The sequence below is a fragment of the Dermochelys coriacea genome, chromosome 1, assembly GCF_009764565.3.
Source record: "Dermochelys coriacea isolate rDerCor1 chromosome 1, rDerCor1.pri.v4, whole genome shotgun sequence".
NCBI classification, from domain to species: domain Eukaryota; kingdom Metazoa; phylum Chordata; order Testudines; family Dermochelyidae; genus Dermochelys; species Dermochelys coriacea.
In genome coordinates this window covers 213,227,795-213,251,853 of record NC_050068.2, presented here as the reverse complement: position 1 = coordinate 213,251,853, position 24,059 = coordinate 213,227,795, and the positions used below count along the sequence as shown (strand labels likewise).

The following is a 24,059-nucleotide window of genomic DNA, read 5'->3' as shown; positions in this document are numbered from 1 at the left end:
GCCTTTCACAATATGTTGTGTACCTCATCCAGTGCACTAAATGCCCCAATAACAACTATGTGGGTTAGATCAGATGATCACTATGCTCTCAAATGACCTCACACTGGAAAATGATAAAAGACAAAAACACCTTGTCATGTGTGGGTGAACATTTTTCACAAAGCGATCACTCCATATCTGACCTACCAGTCCTCATCCTCAAAGGAAACCTGCACAACATTTTCAAAAGATGAGCCTGGGAGCTTAAATTCATAACTTTGCTAGACACTAAAAATCACGGACTGAATAGAGACACTGGATTTATGGCTTATTACAACAATCTGTGACCTACTAACAAAACCCCTCCCAGCTGCCTTACTCCCCCCCATCCTTTCACTCCTGTGGATGAGGGATGTTATCAGGTCATTTCACTGTGAATGGTCCCTTGAAATATGTGTTAACTACTTATGCTAAACAATCTGTTCCACCTATTTAACTGTCATACTCTGAAGGTATGTCTAAACTGCAAAGTTGTCGACAAAACTTTTGTCTTTCACGGGTACTTTAAAAAGCCCCCCCCCATGAAAGACAAAAGTTTTGCAGACACAAGTGGCAGTGTGAACGCAGCTTTGTTGGCAGGAGTGCTCTCCTGCTGACAAAGCTAACGCCACTCGCCACTCGTGGGGATGGAAGTATTTTGTCAGCAAAAGGGCAGACAAAGAGCATTTATACACGCTGACTTTTAGCGACAAGGCTGTGTTGACACAGCCTTGCCGCTAAAAGCTGTGTGGTGCAGATAAGCCCTCTGAAAAGAAGAGCTCTGTGGACCTTGAAAGTTTGTCTCTCTCACCAACTGAAGTTGGTCCCATAAAATATATTACCTCACCCACCTTGTCTCTCTAATACCCTGGGACTGACACAGCTACAACAACATTGCACATAACAACAGTATGTTAAGGAATATTGAGATGAGATAGATATATTCAAGTTGGCAGTGTCTGATGAAATTCACTATACAATACCTAAGGAACTAGCCAAAGCAATATCTGAATAATAATAATTTTGAAGAACTCACAGAGAACAGTGAGGTCCCAGAGGACTGGAGATGAGTAAACACAGCACCTGTCTTGTAAAAGGGGAAGAAGGAGGACCCAGGGAATTATATACTGGTGACCATAACATCCATATTTGGAAAGATACTACAAGAAATTATTAAACAATCATTTTGTTTAAACCTGGGGGATTATAAGGTGATAAGAAATAGCCACCGTGAATTTGTCAAGAACAAATCATGCAAACCAATCTAATTTCCTTCTTTGACCTGGTAATTGGCCTTCTCAACGGGGAGGAGCAGTAAATACAATATATCTGGACTTAAGTAAAGTTTTCGACACAGTCCCACATTACATTTTTATAACTAAACTAGGGAAATATGGTCTAAAATTACTATAAGGCAAGAGAGCACGGGAGGAAACACAAGGAGGAGGGTGCAACAGGGAAGGCCTCATGATTCATAGTAAGAAAGTAGGGCAATCAGCTAGTTATCTTAGGTGCCAGTACATGAACGCAAGAAGCCTGGGAAACAAGCTGGAAGAACTGGAATTCCTGGCACAGTCAAGGAACTATGATGTGACTGGAATAACAGAGACTTGTTGGGGTAACTCACATGACTGGAGCACTGTCATGGATGGGTATAAACTGTTCAGGAAGAAGACGTGGGGGAGAAAAGGTGGAGGAGTTGCACTGTATGTAAGAGAGCAGTGTGATTGCTCAGACCTCCAGTATGAAACTGGAGAAAAGCCTGTAGAGAGTCTTTGGGTTAAGTTTACAGGAGAGAATAACAAGAGTGATGTTATGGTGGGCATCTGCTATAGACCGCCAGACCAGGAGGATGAGGTAGACGAGGCTTTCTTCGGACATCTAAGAGAAGTTTCCAGATCAGAGGCCCTGGTTCTCGTGGGGGACTTCAATCACCCTGAATCTGCTGAGAGAGCAATACAGCAATGCACAGAAAATCAGGGAAGTTTTTGGAGAGTGTTGGGAACAACTTCCTGGTGCAAGTACTGGAGGAACCAACTAGGGGCCGTGCTCTTCTTGACCAGCTGCTCACAAACAGGGAAGAACTGGTAGGGGAAGTAGAAGTGGGTGGCAACCTGGGCAGCAGTGACCATGAGATAGTCAAGTTTAGGATCCTAACAAAAGGAACAAAGAAGAGCAGCAGAATACTGATCCTGGACTTCAGAAAAGCAGACTTTGACTTCCTCAGGGAACTGATGGGCAGGATCTCCTGGAAGCTAATATGAGGGGGAAAGGAGTCTCGGAGAGCTGGCTGTATTTTAAAGAAGCCTTATTGAGGGCACAGTAACAAACCATCCCAATGTGCAGAAAGAATAGCAAATATGGCAGGTGACCAGCTTGGCTTATCAGAGAAATCTTTAGTGAGCTTAAACACAAAAAGGAAGCTTACAAGAAGTGGAAACTTGGACAGGTGACTAGGGAGGAGTATAAAAATATTGCTTGAGTATGTAGGGGTATAATCAGGAAGGCCAAAGCACAATTGGAGTTGCAGCTAGCAAGGGATGTGAAGGGTAACAAAAATGGTTTCTACAGGTATGTTAGCAACAAGAAGAAGGTCAGGAAAAGTGTGGGACCCTTACTGAATGGGGGAGGCAACCTAGTAAAAGATGATGTGGAAAAAGCTGAAGTACTCAATGCTTTTTTTGCCTAAGTCTTCACAGAAAAGGTCAGCTCCCAGACTGCTGCCCTGGGTAGCACAGTATGGGGAGGAGGTGAGTAGCCCTCAGTGGTGAAAGAACAGGTTAAGCACTACTTAGAAAAGCTGGACATGAACAAGTATATGGGGCCAGATGCAATGCATCTGAGGGTGCTGAGGGAGCTGGCTGATGTGATTGCAGAGCCATTGGCCATTATGGTGTGACTGGGGGAGATCCCGGATGACTGGAAAAAGGCGAATATAATGCCCATCTTTAAAAAAAGGTAGAAGGAAGATCCGGGGAACTACAGAGCGGTCAGCTTCACCTCAGTCCCCGGAAAAATCATGGAGCAGGTCCTCAAGGAATCCATTTTGAAGCACTTGGAGGAGAGGAAGGTGATTGAGAACAGTCAGCATGGATTCACCAAGGGCAAGTCATGCCTGACCAACCTGATTGCCTTCTATGATGAGATAACTGGCTCTGTGGATATGGGGAAAGTGGTGGATGTGATATACCTTGACTTTAGCAAAGCTTTTGATACGGTCTTCCACAGTATTCTTGCCAGCAAGTTAAAGAAGTATGGATTGGATGAATGGACTATAAGGTGGATAGAAAGCTGGCTAGATCGTTGGGCTCAAAGTGTAGTGCTCAAAGACTCAATGTCTAGTTGTCAGTGTCCCAGGGGTCGGTCCTGGGGCCAGTTTTGTTCAATATCTTCATTAATGATCTGGATGATGGGATGGATTACACCTTCAGCAAGTTCACAGATGACACTAAGCCGAGGGGAGAGGTAGATATGCTGGAGGGTAGGGATAGGGTCCAGAGTGACCTAGACAAATTGGAGGATTGGGCTAAAAGAAATCTGATGAGGTTCAACAAGGACAAGTGCAGATTCCTCCACTTAGGACAGAAGAATCCTATGCACTGCTACAGGTTGGGTACCAACTGACTAAGCAGCAGTTCTGCAGAAAAGGACCTGGGGATTACAGTGGATGAGAAGCTGGATATGAGTCAACAGTGTGCCCTTGTTACCAAGAAGGCTAACGGTATATTGGGCTGCATTAGTAGGAGCATTGCCAGCAGATCGAGGGGAGTGATTATTGCCCTCTATTCGGCACTGGTGAGGCCACATCTGGAGTATTGAGTCCAGTTTTTGGCCCCCCACTACAGAAAGGATGTGGAGAAATTGGAGAGAGTCCAACGGAGGGCAACAAAAATGATCGGGGGGCTGGGGCACATGACTTACGAGGAGAGGTTGAGGGAACTGGGCTTGTTTAGTCTGCAGAAGAGAAGAGTGAGGGGGGATTTGATATCTGCCTCCAACTACCTGAAGGGGGGTTCCAAAGAGGATGAAGCTCAGCTGTTCTCAGTGGTGGTAGATGACAGAACAAGGAACAATGGTCTCAAGTTGCAGTAGGGGAGGTCTAGGTTGGATATAAGGAAAATCTATTTCACTAGGAGGATGGTGAAGCAGTGGAATGGGTTACCTAGGGAGGTGGTGGAATCTCCATCCTTAGAGATTTTTAAGGCCCAGTTTGACAAAGCCCTGGTTGGGATGATTTAGTAAGGGTTGGTCTTGCTTTGAGCAGGGCGTTGGACTAGATGATCTCCTGAGGTCTCTTCCAACCCTAATTTTCTATGATTCCATGATTCTAAGTTATTGAAAGACCATCTCAAAGAGTAGTTATCAATGATTTGCTGTCAAACTGGTAGGACACATGAACTGGAGTCCTGCAGGATCTGTCTTGGGTCCTGTACTATTCAGTATAATGACTTTCCTGGTAGAGTGGTGAGTATGCTTATAATATCTGTGTATGATACCAAGCTGGTAAATGTTGCAAGCATTTTGGAGGACTGAATTAGAATTCAGAATGATCTTGATAAATTGGAGAAATCAGTAAGATAAAATTTAATAAAGACAAGTGAAAAATACTGAACTTCAGAAGGAAAAATCAAATGCGCAACTTCAAAATGAGAAATAACTGACTAGGCAGCAGTTCTGCAGAAAAGTATCTGAGGGTTATAGTGGATCACAAATTGAATATGAATCAACAGTCTGATGCTGAAATGAAAAAGGTGTTACCTGTCAGCTCTGTGTTCTTGGGGAACCAGGGTGCAGTATCCAGCCTGTCTGACTCACGAAGGATACCCCCACCCCCCGCCAGCCTCTGCTTGAACCAAAACTGTTCAGAAGAAAGATTTACAAAAAGCAGCGAAAAGGCAGTGGGAGACCCCTCCAGACAAGGGTGTCAGGATTAAGGCAACTCCCCTTGCCTCATTTGCATCGAAGATGGAACAGGGAGGCATCTCCATTAGCATACAGAATGGAGAACAGAGATTCCAAGGCAAGAACTGGACCAGAAAAGCACGGAAGCACTGCATGATGGGGGATCTCTGCTCCAGACATTAATGAACCCATGGCTGCACACACCCAGCTCAGTAATTATCAGACCAATTCTAGTAATAAATCCTTTATTGGTATCCAAAATACTGAAACTGCCTAATTGCATTGTGAGCTCCCTCAAAGGAACACCACCCGTAGCCAGGAATGATCAATTCTTATTGTGTAGCCTGAACAAAACAACTTTGGTATACTCCCTTGAGGCATCAATTTACCCATAAACAAATCTAGTCTTCTCCTTTGAACCATTGTTGTTTCCCTACAAAAAACCCCTACCCACGCTCAAGTAAGTGTTCTGATACCTGGATCCAAATCTGAATGAGTTCCATTGGGACTTCGTCTTCTCCTGACTGATCGTGCTGGAGGCTCTGCTTGTCTCCAGCACTCCCGACTCTCAGCCACCACAACCTGGGAACCCCAACAGGTTCAAGCATCATGGAGTGTTGAGAACCCAACTCTCTCTCTCTCTCTCTCTCTCTCTCTCTCTGTTTTTTTTCTACTCTATGTATAGCTTTCTAACCCTGACTTGTGTGATCAGTTATAGTTTTCTAAACCTGACTTTTAAAATCAAATTTAAGCTAGATTTAATGTTGTAACTGTTTTGTTTGTTTGGCTCTCCTTGTATGGTCATTACCTGGTAATAAATAACTTTTATGGTTAGGCTGGCTGCTTCCCTCTCTCTCACTCTCTCTTTTGTGTTTTTGGCCTCCCCATTTGCTCTGCAGCAATGCTCCTCTTACCTAAGCTAAAGATCCCTGCAGCATCCAAAAATCCTGTGCGGTTTGCTCATCAAGTGGGTTACTACCAGAAAAATTGTAATGTGAAAGTGGGAATGGGGACGTGCTGAAACTGTGGCATAGGAGGGTGGCAGCTTGGAAGTGCTATTTGACCCAACCTACTGAGTCCAGGGACATATAAGGGATCAGCTTAGGAGTACTGATTGACCCGGTCCTCTCAGATGCACTCTGTTAATGTGTGTGTGTGGGTTCATCTGATTCTGGGGCTAGAGGAACCTAGCCCTGGGAAACCTAGGGGGGGATAGCTCCATTGGGAGGGACTTGCAGAAGGGAGAAGTAGAGACCTGTATGAGAACACAAGTGACACAAACAGTACATTGATAGAATTACAGAATGCCCCCCTCCCCCGCAGAAGAGTAAACCTAATAAATTAGCATACCCCAAAGTAATGGGCAAATCTGATAACAAGGACAAATGTCTTTCTGTGAAATATTAACAGAAGTATTGTATGTAAGATGCAGGAGGGAATTATTCCACTTTACTCAGCACTGCTGTGGCCTCAGCTGGAGTATTGCATCCAGATCTGGGCATCACGCTTTACCAAAGATGTGAACAAATTAGAGAGTCCAGAGGAGGCCTGAGGTTTTTAAGAAGAGGTTAGACAAACATCTGTCAGGGATGGTCTAGGTATACTTAATCCTCCTTTAGCACAGGGGGATGGACTAGATGACCACTTGAGGTCCCTTCCAGACCTACATTTCTGTGATTCTATGAATTTTGTGGCAGTTCTCTGAATTCTCCAAATATATTGACCTCCTTATGGTGGGGTGAGCTTTCAAACTGCAGTGCAGAATATACGTTCCAAGACTTTCAGCTGACTTGTAACATTCTGACATATATGCATATGTGGATGGATGCCACTGCCCCCTTCTTGACAGGCTGTTTCAGACCTTTAGCCTTTTATAGTTCTCTTTGTTTCCCTCTATGGTGGAACGGTGGGGTGCGCCCCCCAGGGGGGCATGAACGAATGTTTGGGAGCATGTGGTGGGGCCCGGGTCAGCCCCCACTGAGGGTGGGGAGGGAGCGCCACCCATCCCCACTCTGCCCCCAGCCCAGATCCGACCCCAGCCACAGCTCCACTCTGCCCCCTGCTCTGCCCCCAGCTAGAGCTGTAACTAGGCATTTTAGCACCCTGGGTGAGCAAGCATATTTGCACCCCCTGCCAGGGTTTTTTTAGATTATATGAGTTAGAATATTATAGAGTAATGATAATGCATTTATTTTTGTGTATCAGTACAGTACATAGAAAATAAAAGCTACTGTATGATTCTTTTAGTGCCACATTAATTTTCACACAATCCTTTAACAACCCTATAGTATCGTCCTGTATAACCTTTAAGTAAACTCATTGATAGCTACTGAAAAAAAACCATGGACTGAAAATAATCGTAACATAAATATGGATACTACAATGACTTAATGACATGAAACATATTCAGAAAGACATAAAATTGCATTTCTGTGTATAAAAAAGCGATACTGATGGTTTTCCATCATCCATAGTGAGACCATGACTAGAATAAACAGACACGTCAGAGAATAAAAGGGACTCAAGAGTAAACAAACAAATGAATTTACCATGGAGGTAGATTATCTAACAATTGAGTTACCAATATCGAATCTGACCTTGTATAAGCAGAAGCCACCCTTTCTCTGGCCTTTATATGAGACAAACAGCCATTTGGGTGGCTGGGGGATGGTTGTAAGATTTCTGTTTTTTACCTTTTGCATTGTGATTTTATTTTTCTGAGAGTATTGACTATTGTTTGCTTCCTGATTATGGTTGGTTTATACCTGATCATTTCTCCTGCTGAATCCTGCTGAGCAAATTGGGATTATGCCCCTTTAAAGGTGAAGCATTATAGCAGAATGGCTTGTTTGTATAAGGCCAATGTGGGAAGTATCATTCAATTGGGGAAGCTATGTTGTGACATCTGATAAGAGGCATAACACATCCTACCTCTTGGCAGGGGGTTAGACTAGATGTCTCTTGTGGTCCCTTCTAACCCTGTGGTTCTATGACATTTGACTTCTGTCCAGGCAAGGCCCTTCACACCTAAGTGTGGAAACAGAAGAAAGTATATGGCTGTGGTAATTGTGAAATCAGATTATGCTGTGCTTCAGTGTGAAACAATGTCAATGCCATGGTTATAGTGGTTAAATAGACATATCAGCGAGGTGATGGCCCCGGTCTCCTAGAGAAGGGTGTCAGGAACAGGCTGGCTGGGTCACAGCACAGAATGCTACAAGCACAGGTCACAGTGGACATGTTTCTTCACCTGTGCATATCTAACCAGCAGCACCAATCCAGATCTGCAGCCAATGCAGATTTCCCTGTTGGTCTCTTCACCTGTATAGTAAATGTCCTATATTTTTATCTGTCTGGGCACAACTGAAAATTGTCCCTAGCCCAAAATTAGAGGCCTTTTAAAAGAAAAGCCTAGGTGTATTCAGCACCCTGGGCCAGTCTTCCCTTAAGGTGTCAATTCCATGATGTGTGAGTGCAACCTGCTGGCCAATTAATGGAGCATTATAACAAGGCTCCTTATTCTGTTCTCTGTAATAATGATGGGGGGGGGAGATTCCATTACTGGTAACAGGGGGCACAACAGGAAAAGTTTGGACACCACTGCTTTATTGACAAAGAGTATGGCACTAGGGAAAACAAAGTTGCAATTTCCATTTGTCCTGTCTTATGTCTGCATTTGATTGATGTGAACCACATGACTGCAACTATAGCATCTTGAACCAGGAATGAGTTAAATGAATGGCAAGTGACTATATGTAATGAGGCTGTCACAAGAAAATAACCCATGCTCAAAGGAGCTGCTCTGCCTTTGTTCATTTCTCCCCCAGCAGCACCCTGCTGTTACTTCTATGCATAATGAGCTGTTTCTGTCTGCATGAGAAAAGCCTGATGATCTCCATCTTCTGTGGAGATGGGAGGAGCTACTCTCTCTGAGGGAGTGTTGGGGAGAGGAGGAAGGTTTTTGTAGAGGGAGGATTCAGAGTAGCAGCCGTGTTAGTCTGTATTCGCAAAAAGAAAAGGAGTACTTGTGGCACCTTAGAGACTAACAAATTTATTAGAGCATAAGCTTTCGTGAGCTACAGCTCACTTCATCTGATGAATGCATCTGATGAAGTGAGCTGTAGCTCACGAAAGCTTATGCTCTAATAAATTTGTTAGTCTCTAAGGTGCCACAAGTACTCCTTTTCTTTTTGTAGAGGGAGGAGGTGACTCTGAAGCACTGTGTCTAAACTGCTGGCACAGAAATACACAGCCGAGTGCTCAGTCTTCACAGAGGGGATGTTCAAGTCAAAGACTTTTATCTCTGGCCGGGAGGCTGTGAATCCATCTTTAATATCACCTTTCTCCTTGCTATCTACAGTAAGTGAGTAATAGATCAGCTGCAGCCCCTTCCCCTGCTGCTGCTGCTGATACCAGTACATATTATTATGACCATCAGTTTGTTTGCATGTCAGCTGGGCTGTCTGTCCTCTCTTCAGTACCAGGCTTGGTGTTTGGGTGATTTTAGCATCTGTGTGTCCTGTGAGACAAAACAAAAGAAACAAACACAGTTAACCAAAGGAGCTGTATCCTGCAGACACCAGAACGGGGATTTCACGGCTCTACCGATAACTTACTTGCTCCCAAGATGCCCAGGGCTGCTGTGCACCAGAGTAACCACATCCCCATCTCTGGGGCAGTGATCAGTGAGCTGAGCAGCATTTGCCCAGCAGAGGGTTTTATACCACTCTGCTCCATAGGGCTGTTTCTGCACCAATAGGCACTAGGTGGTTACGCACTTCAGAGCTGGTGTAGGTGAGCTTATTGCACACACACATGGCCCCAGACAAACAGCTTGTTTTATGTGGAGGCTAGACTTAAAAAGTAAAATACTTGCTCTTGAATATCACTTTAATGAGCAGTTTTATAACATGACTACATTTTCCCACTTTTAAGAAAGTGAGATAAATGAGCTTCTGTTCCAAACTCAGTGTATCCCTTATTTATTAACACAGTCTCTAATGGGGGGGGTGTGTCTAAAGCCCCCAACCCCGAAGTTGTGTCGGCTCACTACAGGTCAGGAGCTTTTTGCATCATTCCATTCCACCCCCACGAGCTTCCTGTGTGTCTCCCCAACACCATCCACTTCTACTTCAGGGACTCCCTGCAACTCAGTCCTCTCAATATCGCCGCCCCGGCTCCGGGTGCCTCCTACCTTACCAGGGTCCCCCATTTCTTCCCTATACTAGTGGTTCTGCGTGTGCCTCCATTTCCTCTACGCCCCAGTACTTCCTTCCCCCTTTGCCAGGTGCTGTGCACGCGCTATGCCCCGCTTCGCATGGGCAGCGGGCGAAGCTTCCCCTGCGGGAGGCTGGCTCCTCGTCCCACCTCCTCTGCCCGAGGCCCTGCCCACACTCCAGCCCTGCTCTGCCCATAGACCCCGCCGCCGGCCGCGAGACACCCCGCGTCCTTCTCACTCCCCGCCTGCCGCTCGCCACGTCCCTCCTCTACCCCCACCCACGCGGGGGCGGGGGCGCGGCAAGCAGCAGGGACTCAGGGGGCAGGGGTGGAGGGGAGAAGGAAGACTCATTAGGTAGCAACAGCAGTGGTGGGAGCCGTGGGGAAGGGGCGGAGCAGGAAGGGTATGAGGCAGGAGTTCGTGGCTGCCATCAACCAGTTGTTTGAGCTACGAATAGCTACAGTGCAGAGGTTCTAGAGGCTGTGGCTGTGCTGAAGAGCTGGCCAGGACTCCATAAGGCTTGAGCCTGAGTCTGAGCCCGAGCTTACAGTGCAGTGTAGACATACCCCATGCTCCCACATTTTCTTCCTCTGGGTTTTCCAATTTTCCTGAAAATCAATAGATTTCTAGAAACTGATGCCTAGAACATTTCCTGAGATTTTGGAATTGATTGAATGTTGTGTTCAAACTAGGGCTGTCAAGCAATTGTGTGATTAATTGCAATTAATTAATTTTAAAAAGAACAGGCGTACTTGTGGCACCTTAGAGACTAACAAGTTTATTAGAGCATAAGCTTTCATGGGCTACAGCTCACTTCATCGGATGCATAGAATGGAACATATAGTAAGAAGATAGATAGATAGATAGATAGATATACAGAGAACAGGAAAAGCTGGAAGTAGCTATACCAACTGTAAGAGGCTAATTAATTAAATGAGCTCTTATCGGCAGGAGGAAAAAAAACTTTTGTAGTGATAATCAAGATGGCTCATTTAGACAGTTGACAAGGATATCATCATTACACATATTGAATCTATTTCCCCATATTAAGTATCATCATTACACATATTGAATCTATTTCCCCATGTTAAGTATCCTCACACTTCTTGTCAATTGTGTAAATGGGACATCTTGATTATCATTACAAAAGTTTTTTTTTCTCCTGCTGATAAGAGCTCATCTTAATTAATTAGCCTCTTACAGTTGGTATGGCTACTTCCACCTTTTCATGTTCTCGGTATAGATAGATAGATGGATAGATAGATAGATAGATAGATAGATAGATAGATAGATAGATCTTCTTACTATATGTTCCATTCTATGCATCTGATGAAGTGGGCTGTAGCCCATGAAAGCTTATGCTCAAATAAATTTGTTAGTCTCTAAGGTGCCACGAGTACTCCTGTTCTTTTTTGCAAATACAGACTAACATGGCTGCTACTCTGAAACCAACAATTTAAAAAATCATTAATCGCGTGATTAATCACACTATTAAACAATAATAGAATATCATTTATTTAAATATTTTTGGATGTTTTCTATGTTTCAAATATATTGATTTCAATTACAACATACAATACAAAGTGTACAGTGTTCACTTTATATTTATTTTATTACAATTATTTGCACTGAAAAGAAAAGAAATAGTCTTTTTCAATTCACCTAATACAAGTACTGTAGTGCAATCTCTTTATCATGAAAGTTGAACTTACAAATGTAGAATTATGTACAAAAAACCTGCATTCAAAAATAAAACAATGTAAGATTTTAGAGCCTGCAAGTCCACTCAGTCCTACTTCTTGTTCAGCCAATATCTCAGAGAAACAAGTTTGTTTACATTTGCAGGAGCTAATGTGGCTCGCTTCTTGTTTACAATGTCAGCTGAAAGTGAGAACATGCATTTTCATGGCACTATTGTAGCCGCCATCGCAAGATATTTATGTGCCAGATGTGCTAAAGATTCATATGTCCCTTCATGCTTCAACCACCATTCCAGGGGACATGCGTCCATGCTGATCATGGGTTCTGCTTGATAACAATCCAAAGCAGTACGGACCGACACATGTTCATTTTCATCATCTGAGTCAGATGCCACTGGCAAAATGTTAATTTTCTTTTTTGGTGGTTTGGGTTCTGTAGTTTCCACATTGGAGTGTTGCTCTTTTAAAACTTGTGAAAGCATGCTGCACATCGCATCCGTCTCAGATTTGGGAAGGCACTTCAGATTCTTAAACCTTGGGTCGAGTGCTGTAGCTTTCTTTAGAAATCTCATATTGGTATCTTCTTTGCGTTTTGTCAAATCTGCAGTGAAAGTGTTCTTAAAATGAACAACATGTGCTGGGTCATCATCTGAGACTGCTATAACATGAAATATATGGCAGAATGTGAGTAAAACAAAATAGGAGACATACAATTCTCCCCCAAGGAGTTCAATCACAAATTTAATTAATGCATTTTTTTTTAACGAACGTCATCAGCACGGAAGCATGTCCTCTGGAATGGTGGCCGAAGCATGAAGGGGCATACAAATGTTTAGCATATCTGGCACATAAATACCTTGTAATGCCAGCTACAAAAGTGCAAATGCCTGTTCTCACTTTCTGGTGACATTGTAAATAAGTAGAAGTCAGCATTATCACCTGTAAATGTAAACAATCTTGTTTGTCTTAGCGATTGGCTGAAGAAGTAGGACTGAACATAGGCGCCAACTTCCCCTCTTTCCTGTGGGTACTTGACACGCGCTCTGCCCCAGCCCCACCCCCACTCCACCCCTTCAATGAGGCCCCTCCCCTGCCCTGCCCCCATTCCAACCCCTTCCCCAAAGTCCCCGCCCCAACTCTGCACCCTCCCTGCCAATATTCCAACTCCTTCCCCAAATTCCCACCCCAGCCCTGCCTCCTCCCCCGAGCACGCCACATTCCCGCTCCTCCCTTCCTCCCAGAATGTGCTAATACTGCCAAACAGCTGTTTGGCTGCAGCCAGGCGAGAAATGCTGGAAGATAGGCGGAGGAGCAGGGACATGGTGCACTCAGGGGGGGAGGAGGAGCTGGGGTGGTGGGGAGGGGAGCTTTGCTGCTGATGGGTGCAGAGCACCCACTAATTTTTCCCGTTGGATGCTCCAGCTCCGGAGCACCCAAGGAGTCGGTGCCTATGGGACTGAATGGACTTGTAGACTCTGAAGTTTTATATTTTTTTGTTTTTGAGTGCAGTTATGTAACAAAAAAAATCTACATTTGTAAATTGCACTTTTACGACAAAGAGATTTCACTACAGTATTTCTATGAGGTGAATTGAAAAATATTATTTCTTTTTTTTAACATTTTTACAGTGCAAATATGTGTAATCAAAAATAATATACACTTTGATTTCAATTACAACAGTGAATACAATATATACAAAATGTAGAAAAACATCCAAAATATTTAATAAATTTCAGTTAGTAGTCTATTGTTTAACAGTGCAATTAAAACTGTGATTAATTGCTTTAATAGTGATTAATTTTTTTTTAGTTAATCGCATGAACTAACTGCGATTAATCAACAGGTCTAGTTCAAATATTCTTATGTTATGAACAGACAGAGAAATGACATCACCTTGAGGGCAACACCTTTACAAATTCGGCCAATGATCTGTTGTCTCAATGTCACTATTATAGCTACTCAGGTAACCTACATTTTTCCTGCAAAAATATTTGAACAACAATCCTTTGTTCAATTTTTTCTGGGGAAAAAAATCTCCATTTTCCCAAAGAAAGTTTCAAACTGACTCAAGGAAAATTTTTGTTTCAAATCAACATTTTGACAGAAAATGACAATTTTCATTGTTTTCACTTAAAATGTAATTTCATTTCAGTTAAGTTTAAAAAAATGAAGTGATATTTAATTCAAAACATAATGAAAATTTTTGTTTCAAATTGATGTGTTGACATAAAATGTCATTTTCTTTCATCAAAAAGCCAAAACATAATGAATAATTTACTTTTGATATTTCCCACAGGAAATAGAAAGTTTTCATTGGAACGGACATAATCCCATAAAAAAGATGCCTGTTTTGACTAAAACATATTTTGGGTAGGAAAATTTGGTTATGAAAAATGTTGTCCCACTCTGGTCACTATTGACTCCTACAGCTCCAGGGATGCCTTTTGGAGGAATCTAGGCTTATTGCATGGAGTCCTTGGGAGAGCTGATCTGCAGTCCCCAAAATCAAGAGCATTGAATGGGCCTGTGAGGCACAAATACAGAAAGTATGAGGCAGTGTGGATAGAGCTCTGGACAGGGACTCAACAGACCTGGGTTCTATCCTTGGCTCTGGCCTGCTGTATAACCTTAGGCAAGTCCCTCCACCTTTCTGTGCCCCAGTTTCTCCATCTGTCAAATGGGGATAATGACACTGACCTCCTTTGTAAAGCACTCTGAGATCTACCAATGAAAAGTGCTAAACAAGAGCTAGGTCTTGTTATTAAGAGAAGTCTTAATGCAGGGGCTTTATGGGCAAACACAGCAGCCATTCCACGTTCAAAGTTAGCTCACAGAACTTCAGATGCCATTAGCACTTTCACGTCCCTCTGAACAGCCCACAAGATACAGGAAAGTTAGAGATTCTCACCTCTGCTCAGAGGCAGCCCATGGCTGTGTTTGGGAAACCCCTGTGATATTAGCACAGAGCACCCACCAAAGGCAGAAGAGAGCTGGGCTTGATACCAAAGCAGAGCACCTCTAACAAGCCCTTTCCCTAAGGTCTGTGCTTCAGTGCCAGTGCTGGTTATAAGCTCATGCTGTAGTATGGATACTTGACTGGCCCACATGTAGGAAAGTGTCAATTTGAAACCTAGTAGAAATGCACGAGCTGGGCTGAGACAGACCTCCCTTCTCAGCCTCTGAAATGAGATCCAGTCCCCTGCCCTACTGCCAAAACCAGAGACAGCCAGAGTCTGCTCTACCAAAACTCTCATTATAGTTTAAAAGATTAAAAGTACCACTGAGGGGTATTGATGGATTTTTACATTGATAGTTAAGGGACTCCATAGACAGCACTGCCTGGATTGAAGGCAAAGGGGATTCAGGCTGGAGAGATTTGTAGCATTGCATTTAGGAGGTCACCGTGAGGTACTGGGTTGAAACTGCTTTTTCAGCAAGCAAGGCCTCTGTCTCCATGGGAGAAGTAGTCAAGCAAAAGATCACACTCACCATTCTGTACATTATCTAGACACAGTCTTGGGAGCTCTCAGGACAGAGAGACCCATGGGCTATTCTTTCTTCTCAGCAGGTAAAGCTGCTGTCATCATAAGCATAGTCCCCAGGGCTGTTATGAGAGCTACTGCTGAATTGACGTTACAAACTGCAAAGAAACATTACCCAGGAATCCAGTCACCAAGTATGGCAGTGTCATTATAGGACATATTTCAGAGTAGCAGCCATGTTAGTCTGTATTTGCAAAAATGTGATATATGCCATCTTGTGCCAGCAATGCCCCTCTGCCATGTACATTGGAAACTGGACAGTCTCTACGTAAAAGAATAAATGGACACAAATTGGATATCAAGAATTATAACATTCAAAAACCAGTCGGAGAACACTTCAATCTCTTTGGTTACTCAATTACAGACCTAAACGTTGCAATTCTTCAACAAAAAAACTTCAAAAACAGACTCCAACAAGAGACTGCTGAATTGGAATTAATTTGCAAACTGGATACAATTAACTTAGGCTTGAATAAAGACTGGGAGTGGATGTGTCATTACACAAAGTAAAACTATTTCCGCATGTTTATTCCCACCCCCCACTGTTCCTCAGATGTTCTTGTCAACTGCTGGAAATGGCCCACCTTGATTATCACTACAAAAGTGATAATCAAGTCCCCCCCCCCCCCCGCTCTCCTGCTTAATAGCTCACCTTAAGTGATCTCTCTCATTACAGTCTGTATGGTAACACCATTGTTTCATTTTCTCTATGTATTTCATGTTCTCCCCGCTGTATTTTCCACTGAATGCATCCGATGAAGTGAGCTGTAACTCATGAAAGCTTATGCTCAAATAAATTTGTTAGTCTCTAAGGTGCCACAAGTACTCCTTTTCATTATAGGCCATGTTGATGATGAGCTGCGTTTCAACCTCCTTACCTAAGGATGGAAGTGTTACACACATGGAGTGAATGTGAATGGGTTTATGATTCATTCCCAGTCAACAGCACTATATAATCTGTACTATTGGGTCATCCTTTTATACCCTGATGGTCTTAATTTGCCCTCTCCCTTCCTACTGGGAGTGCATCTCTCAAGCCAGGAGTCAATTGTGAGTTTGCAACTGTGATGTGTCTCTAATTTGCCATGTGAAATACTAAGGAAACAAGCCTTCCCTGCCTCTAATTGGTTTTGTGGAGCTATTTTCATTAATGTCTGCAATACACTCTCTGTTGTATTATTGCCACTTCTGGTTTCTGCAGCCACCAACCTGGATTACTCCAGGCCCACTGCACAGGGACTTGGTGGAGGTGATGAGAGGTCTTGACTGGAAACTGGACTGTTGGGGCTGGGATAGGTCTCTGTGGTAGTATTACAGTGAGGCATTTTTGAACGTAGGGACTACAAAGATAAACACAACAGCCATTCTACCTTCAGCAGTAGCTCATGTGAAGCCTTGGATGCTGCGGGTTTATTTACTTCCACCTGGACACTCTCCTACATACAGGAAGGTCTGTAGCCACCTGAGCCTATGTGGCTATTAACTTATGCAAATAACCCCGTCTTTACTGTACCCTCGAACTCTTGGTACGTTTGCCTTTATTGACCTTCAGCATGCTGTCAAAATCCTAGACTGTGACCTCCCTGGGGCTGGGACCCTCTTTGTGTTACTTGTTTATGCAGTGCCTGGTGCAATTGGGCCCTGCTCCCTGACTAGGTCCCTTAGGCACTGCCGCAATGGATACAATATAAACAAGCTCGGTATCACATCTCCTGTCAGGGACAGCCCCCCTCGCTGAATGTTGCCCCGACTCCACTGCTCCCTTGCAACCCTAGCACCGAGTACTCAGCAGAGGCAGGCAGAAGGGCCCTTGCTTTAGTCCCTCTTACACAGTATGGCGCTGCTAACAATGCAGCGTTCCCTCTCCCCAGGGCTGCCCTGTACTGCTAGCAGCAGGTGTGAGCCCAGGCTGGGGTGGGGATTTGACACTCCCCTATAAATTGCACTGACCCTTCCCCACTTGCAATGTCTCAGACGCTCACACTTAGTGGAGCACTCATGGGATGATGGTTACAATTTCTGCCTCTCAGATGATGCCCTGGCACTGCTGCCCAGTGGAGTTACAGCCCAGCTCCTGTAGTGGTGATCTTCACTGGTGCAAAGTGGGTGTAAAATGCTCCCATTCTGATTTTGGTACTGGTTTGTATTTATTCTGAATGGTGTAAATCACTATACAAGGTGCAGCACTGGTCAGTGGGACCAGGCATGTCCTGTGTAAAAGCTCCACTTCTATTGCCACAGGGAGAAGTGCCATAGAGAATAGAAATGGATTTTTACATAGGAATTCACCAACCTCCGCAAGATTTCCACACACACACATGCTCAAGAGGAAAGAGGTGACTGTAATGCTGCCAGATAAATGCTCTTCTGAAGAATATGGATTGAATCCAGGCTGGCAACTCCCTTTGGAGTCCCTAGTGGTTTGATGTCAAGCAACACTTCACATTAACATGGTGCAGTTTTATGGGCAGGCAGACGTATGTATGAAGGGGAGGAGGACACTACTTTCCCTTACTGGGTCGGTGATGACAAACGAGTCATTTATTGGTGAGTTTTCACCACTACCCAATTAGGTGGAGCTGCTGCTTCACATAATGAAAATGAATCCTGTGTTTTGGGAAGGTTGTGAGTTCCAGTGTCCACTCATATGTGTGAGGTGAGCTGAGAACCAGGGGGCCAGTATGTTTCTAGATACATGGGAAAGGAGCAAGGTTGTTTCAACACAGAACTGGATGTTGGGATACCTGGGGTTTATTCTTTCCTCTGCCACTGATTTCTTTTTTACCTTGGCAAAGTCACTTAACTGCTCTTTGCCTCCGATTCCCCATGTTTAAAATGGACAAGATACCTTCTTTGCATCACAGGACATTGTTGTGTAGTGATGCTGAGTGATGTCTGCAAAGCACTTTGAGACCCTCAGGTATTAAGTGCTCCAAAAGGGCAAAATAGAGTTATTCTCACACAACAGCCTACATGCATGGCAGGTATGTATCCTAGATCAGTGGTTTTCAAACTTGTTTTCTTGCAACCCAATTGAGGAAAATTGTTGATGCCCATGACTCAATGGAGCTGGGGATCAGGGGTTTGGGGTGTGGGAGAGGCTCAGGGCTGGGGCAGAGGGTTGGGATGCAGGGGTGAGGGCTGTGGCGTGGGGCTGGGAATGAGGGATTCAAGGTATTAGAGGGGGCTCAGGGCTGGGGCAGAATGTTGGGGTGCAGGAGGGGGTAAGGGATCTGGGCTAGGGGTGCAGGCTCTGGGGTGGGGCCAGGGATGAGGGGTTTGGGGTGCAGGAAGGGGCTCTGGGTTGTGGGGGGACTCAGGGTTGGGGCAAGGGATTAGGGTGTGGGTTTATTTTGGGCAACTCCCAGACAGTGGCACTGTGGGGGTGCTAAGGCAGGCTTCCTGCCTGTCCTGGCACCATGGACAGTGCTGCGCCCCAGAAGAGGCCAGTAGCGGGTCCTGCTTCTAACAGAAGCGCGCAAGCGGCTCCGTGCGGCTCCGGGAACCAGCCAATGAGAGTGCAGAGCCAGTGCTCAAGGCAGGGACAGTGCGTGGAGCCCCCTGGCCCCCCTGCCTAGGAGCCAGACCTGCTGCTGGCTACTTCCAGGGCACAGCCGGTGTCAGAGCAGGTAGGGACCAGCCTGCCTTAGCTGGGAAGCACCGCTGACGGGTCTTTTAACAGCCCGGTTGGCGGTGCTGACCAGAGCCACCATGACCCAGTGCCTTCCATTCCATGACCCAGTACTGGATCACGACCTGCAGTTTGGAAACCACTGTCCTAGGTGGCTCTCCCCACTGAAAGGTGTTACTCTCTTCCCCATTCTCCTCTCCCCTTCTGGCTTCTCTCCAGCACTCACGGAGAATGTGCCTTGTCACTGTCCATGTGGTGGCAGCCAACGTGCCACTTTCTATGCCAGGGCTACAGAGAGACAAGGAATAGAAGAGGGGTTTTTTGTAGAGTGAAGAGATGACTTTGAAGCACTGCTGCTGCTGCTGCTGAAGAAATACACAGCCGAGTGCTCTGGCTGCACAGACGAGATGTTCAAGCGAAAGAGACCATCCTGTGGCTAGTTGGCCTCAAGCAACTCACAATTTTGCCTTTTTCTCTTTCTTCCTTATAGCTGAAGAGCAACTGACACAGATCCTGCCGGTACCAGAACATGCTGTCCTGCTCATAGGTTTGCTGACATTTCAGATAGGCAGTATGTCCTCTCTCCAGGGGTTATTTTAGAATCTGTTTCTCCTGTAGAAGGAAAAAAACAAAACACACAAGACAGACATAATAAAACAGTCATGTCCAAGGGAAACATTTAGAGCCAAATCCTGCAAATGCTAGAATGGGGATTCCACTTCCCAGACATAAACTCACTTGCTCTCAAGAGATACATGGCTAGACACCAGCTTCTGCACACCCCCATCTCTGTCTCACTGAGCAGGGGGCAGTCCCCCAGCGTGGGGTTTTATGTAGCTCTAGTCCACAGCTCTGGTTCCTTCCTAGCACTGGTGAGCAGGGCCTGTTTGTGTTTCCCAAAGATGTAGGGGGCACCCTCTGGGGAGGGGTCATTGTAACCTTGATACTCCTGGCTAGTTGTTGAAGAGTCCCAGAGTTCTTAGTGGCTGATGTGTACAGACTCCTGGCTGCCTTTCCCCTTTGGTAATCCTGATGATTATAGCTCCAGCAACATTTGATTTTAAGATGAAGCATTTCTTATGGACTGGTGTGCGGGGCGGGGCAGAGAGGGGATGAGAGGGAAACTGCTGGCCCCATTGGTTGGATGGACTATAACAGACCAGTCATTTACATGTGAGTGAGATTCCACTACCATCTGAATAAATAGAGCTGCTGCTTAACATAATGGGGAAGAAATCTGTGTGTTGGGAAGCTTGTGAGATCCTGTGTCCACTCATATGTGTGCGGTGAGCTCAGAACCATAGGGGCCTGCATGTTTCTTGACACATGAAAAAGGATCGTGGTGGTTAAAGCAGAGGACTGGATATGATAATACATAGTATTTATTCCACTGCCATTGAGTTTCATAGATTCATAGATACTAAGGTCAGAAGGGACCATTCCGATCATCCAGTCCGACCTCCTGCACAGCGCAGGCCACAGAATCTCACCCACCCACTCCTATGAAAAACCTCACCTATGTCTGAGCTATTGAAGTCCTTAAATCATGGTTCAAAGACTTCAAGGAGCAGAGAAGCCTCCCTCAAGTCAACCATGCCCCATGCTACAGAGGAAGGCGAAAAACCTCCAGGGCCTCTCCAATCTGCCCTGGAGGAAAATTCCTTCCCGACCCAAAAATGGCAATCAGCTAACCCCTGAGCATATGGGCAAGATTCACCAGCCAGATACCAGTTCCTTTTTTGCACGTGTGAACATCACTTAACTTCTCCTTGCCTCAGTTTCCCCCTCTGAAAAGTGCAGACAAGAATCCTTTCCTGCCTTACAGGACAGTGTTGTGGAGCTATATTCAGTAATGTCTGTAAAGTGCTTTGAGACCCTCAGGTATTAGGGGCTCTGCAAAGGCAAAATATTGTTATTCTCACATGACTGCCTATGCGCATGGCAGGTGTGTATCCTAGCTGGCTCCCCCTTCCCTCTCCCTGAGACTTCCCTCCAGCACCCACAGAGAATTAGCCCTGTTGCTTCCATATGGTGGCAGCCAGCCTGCCGCTTCCTGTGCTGGGGCTGCAGAGAGACAAGGAACAGGATGAGGTTTTTGTAGAGGGAGGAGGGGACTCTGAAGCACTGTGTCTAAGCTGCTGGCGCAGAAATACACAGCTGAGTCCTCTGGCTGCACAGACGAGATGTTCAAGCGAAAAAGATCATCCCGCGGCTGGTCGGCCTGGAAGCGATCAGTAATCTTTCCTTTTTCATTTTGTTCTTTGTTGTAGAAATGAATGAGGAACTGCATTCCCTGACCTGGATCCTGTCGGTACCAGAACATATTGCTGTGCCCATAGAACTGTTGACATCTCAGATAGGCAGGGTGTCCCCTCTCCAGCACCAGACTTGGTGTTTGGGTTATTTTAGCATCTGCTTGGCCTGTCAGGTAAAGAGAAAAGACAGACACAAAAACAATCAGCTCAGGGGGAATCATTGAGAGACAAATTCTCCAAATACTATGACATGGATTTCAATGTCTTACATGCTCCCAAGAGACACATGGCTATACCCCAAACTATGCACACCCCCATCTGCGTCTCACTGATCAAGGGGGCAGTCCCTCAGCATGGGGTTTTAGTAGCTCTGGTCCCTTCCCAGCACTGGTGGGCGGGCTATGGGCCATGTTTGGGGGAGGGGAGAGGACATGCTCTGGGGAGGGCTGGTTATCTCATGCTGTGACCCTGGCTAGGTGTTCAAGATTCCTAACTGGGAAAGTTGGGCAGGGCAGCAAGTTAATCTCCTCTAATCTCTCAGGGACAGAGAATCTAATTTACATCTGAAGAGTCCATCTGAGGCTATGTCTATACTACCGCGATAAGTTGACCTATGCTACGCAACTCCAGCTATGTTATTCACATACGTACCTTAGGTCGAGTTATCGCAGGGTCTACACCGCGGGGGGTCGACTTACTCTTCTCCTTGGGGGTAGAGTACAGGGGTCGACTGAAGAGCGATCTGCAGTCGATTTGGCGGGACGTTACTAGACCTGCTAAATTGATCGCCGGTGGATGGATCTCATAGCGTCGATCCTGGCTGTAGGGTAGACCTGCCCTGAGACAGGGTGAAAGCAAATTCAATTAATCATCTCCTCCAAAGGGCTGGGGCCCCCACTGCTTGTGCAGTCCCCTGTATTGTCTTGCTCAGGACACCCAGAACTGTAAGACACCATCACCCCTCTGCCTCTGCTTCACCGACAAACTCTTCAAGACTCTGCCAATCCAAACCTACTTTGCAGGTAACACTCAGCAAACTCGAGTTCCTGAGTTCCCCCCGAGATGTCTCCCAGCTGTAGTCAGTCCCTCTCACTAGACACTCACAGAAATTATTGAGTTTGCTGCCTCCAAAGAGACTCTGCAAACACTAGGTTGCCAACTTTCTGATTGCAGAAAACGGAAGACCTTTGCCCCGCCCCCTGCCCCGAGACCCCACCGCCACTCACTCCATCCCCCCTCCGTCTGTCGCTCATTTTCCCCTACCCTCACTCACTTGGTCATTTTCACTGGGCTGGGGCAAGGGGTTGGTGTGCGGGGAGCAATGAGGGCTCTGGTTGGGAGTGTGAGCTCCCGGGTGGGGCCAGGGATGAGGGGTTTGGGGTGCAAGAGGGCGCTCTGGAATTGGGGGTAGGACCAAGGGTTTTGGAGTGTGAGGGGGGACTCTGGGCTGAGGCAGGGGGTTGGGGGCTCCAGGCTGGGGCCAAGGGGTTTGGAGTGAGGGGAGGGGATGCAGAGTGCAGGCTCTGCGAGGGAGTTTGGGTATGGGAGGGGGCTCAAGGCTGGGGCAGGGGGTTGGGGTGCGGGAGGGGATGCAAGGGGTGGGCTCTGCGAGGGAGTTTGGGTGTGGGAGGGGGATCAGGGCTGGGGCAGGGGGGTTGGAGAGGAGGCACTTACCTCAGGTGGCTCCCAGAATCAGCCTGCACGTCCCTCTGGCTCCTAGGCACAGGGGCAGCCAGGGGTCTTTGTGCGCTGCCCTCATCCACAGGCACTGCCCCTGCAGCTCCCATTGGCCATGGTTCCCGGTCAATGGGAGCTGCAGAGCCAGGGCTTGGGGCAGTGCCTGTGCTGCAGGCAGGGGCCGTGCAGAGAGCCCCCCTGGCTACCCTTGCACGTAGGAGCTGGAGGGATATGTCAGCCACTTCCAGGAGCCATGCGGCGCTGGCCACTGCAGCCAACCGGACTTTTAATGGCCCAGTTAGCCGTGCTGACCGGAGCTGCCAGGGTCCTTTTTCAATCGGGCGTTCCACTCGAGAATCGGATGCCTGGCAAGTCAACCCTAAAGCCTGCTAGGTTAGCTTTAGACTCACCCTTCACTTTAATACACAGCACTGAGATGGTTTTGTAATAAGAGAAAATGTATTAAGCAAGAACAGAGGTTTAAGGGATTATAAGCAAGAAAAAAAGAGACAGGGATGGATACAAACAAAACAAAATAAAACCCGCTTTCTAAAATTAATCTTACCAAATTACAATCTTTTTCTAAGCAGTTTCCTTATTCACATCAAGTTACCAGCATCCTGAACCCTATAGACTAGGGGATCCAACTTTTATGTGCTCAAAGGGTGCTGTACCCTATCCTCAGTGATGGATGCCAAAATGGAGTTTTGCTTCTGCTTATAGTTCCCCAAACTCATTGTTTTTTCCTCCAGCATGATAAATGAATCCCCCCTTGTTTAGCTTGATGGCTTTGTTTACCTCATACGTAAATGTGCTTTAATTGTTGTCTGCCTGTAACCAAGCTGATCAGATAAGTAAATATACAATACTGCATGTCACCAGTTTACATATGATCCCTTACCTGTCACCTTTGAAATCCATATTTTGACAACAGTGTGTTGGGGTAATGAGTGTGTCAGGCCTGATGTGAGTTAAAATATGGGGGACCCTCTGCCTGTTGGCAGTGAGTGGCTTCCCAGGGTCATACCTCCCCTCTTACAATGCTGCAGGAGGGTCAGCCATGGTAAACCATAGTCAGCAGACCAAAACCTTCTTTCCTGTCTGGGAGAAAACCTG

At 45.8% G+C, this 24,059-nt stretch overlaps 2 gene segments (V, D, J or C); both read right to left on the bottom strand.

The window, feature by feature from the left end:
* Positions 1-7,907: 7,907 nt before the first annotated feature.
* Positions 7,908-9,638, bottom strand: LOC122458275. The segment is given in 3 exon segments: positions 7,908-7,947; positions 9,088-9,439; positions 9,537-9,638. Coding segments are annotated over 3 exon segments (477 nt in total).
* An 11,268-nt stretch (positions 9,639-20,906) lies between these two features.
* LOC122459957 lies at positions 20,907-21,954 on the bottom strand. The segment is given in 2 exon segments: positions 20,907-21,432; positions 21,536-21,954. Coding segments are annotated over 2 exon segments (516 nt in total).
* Positions 21,955-24,059: the final 2,105 nt, after the last annotated feature.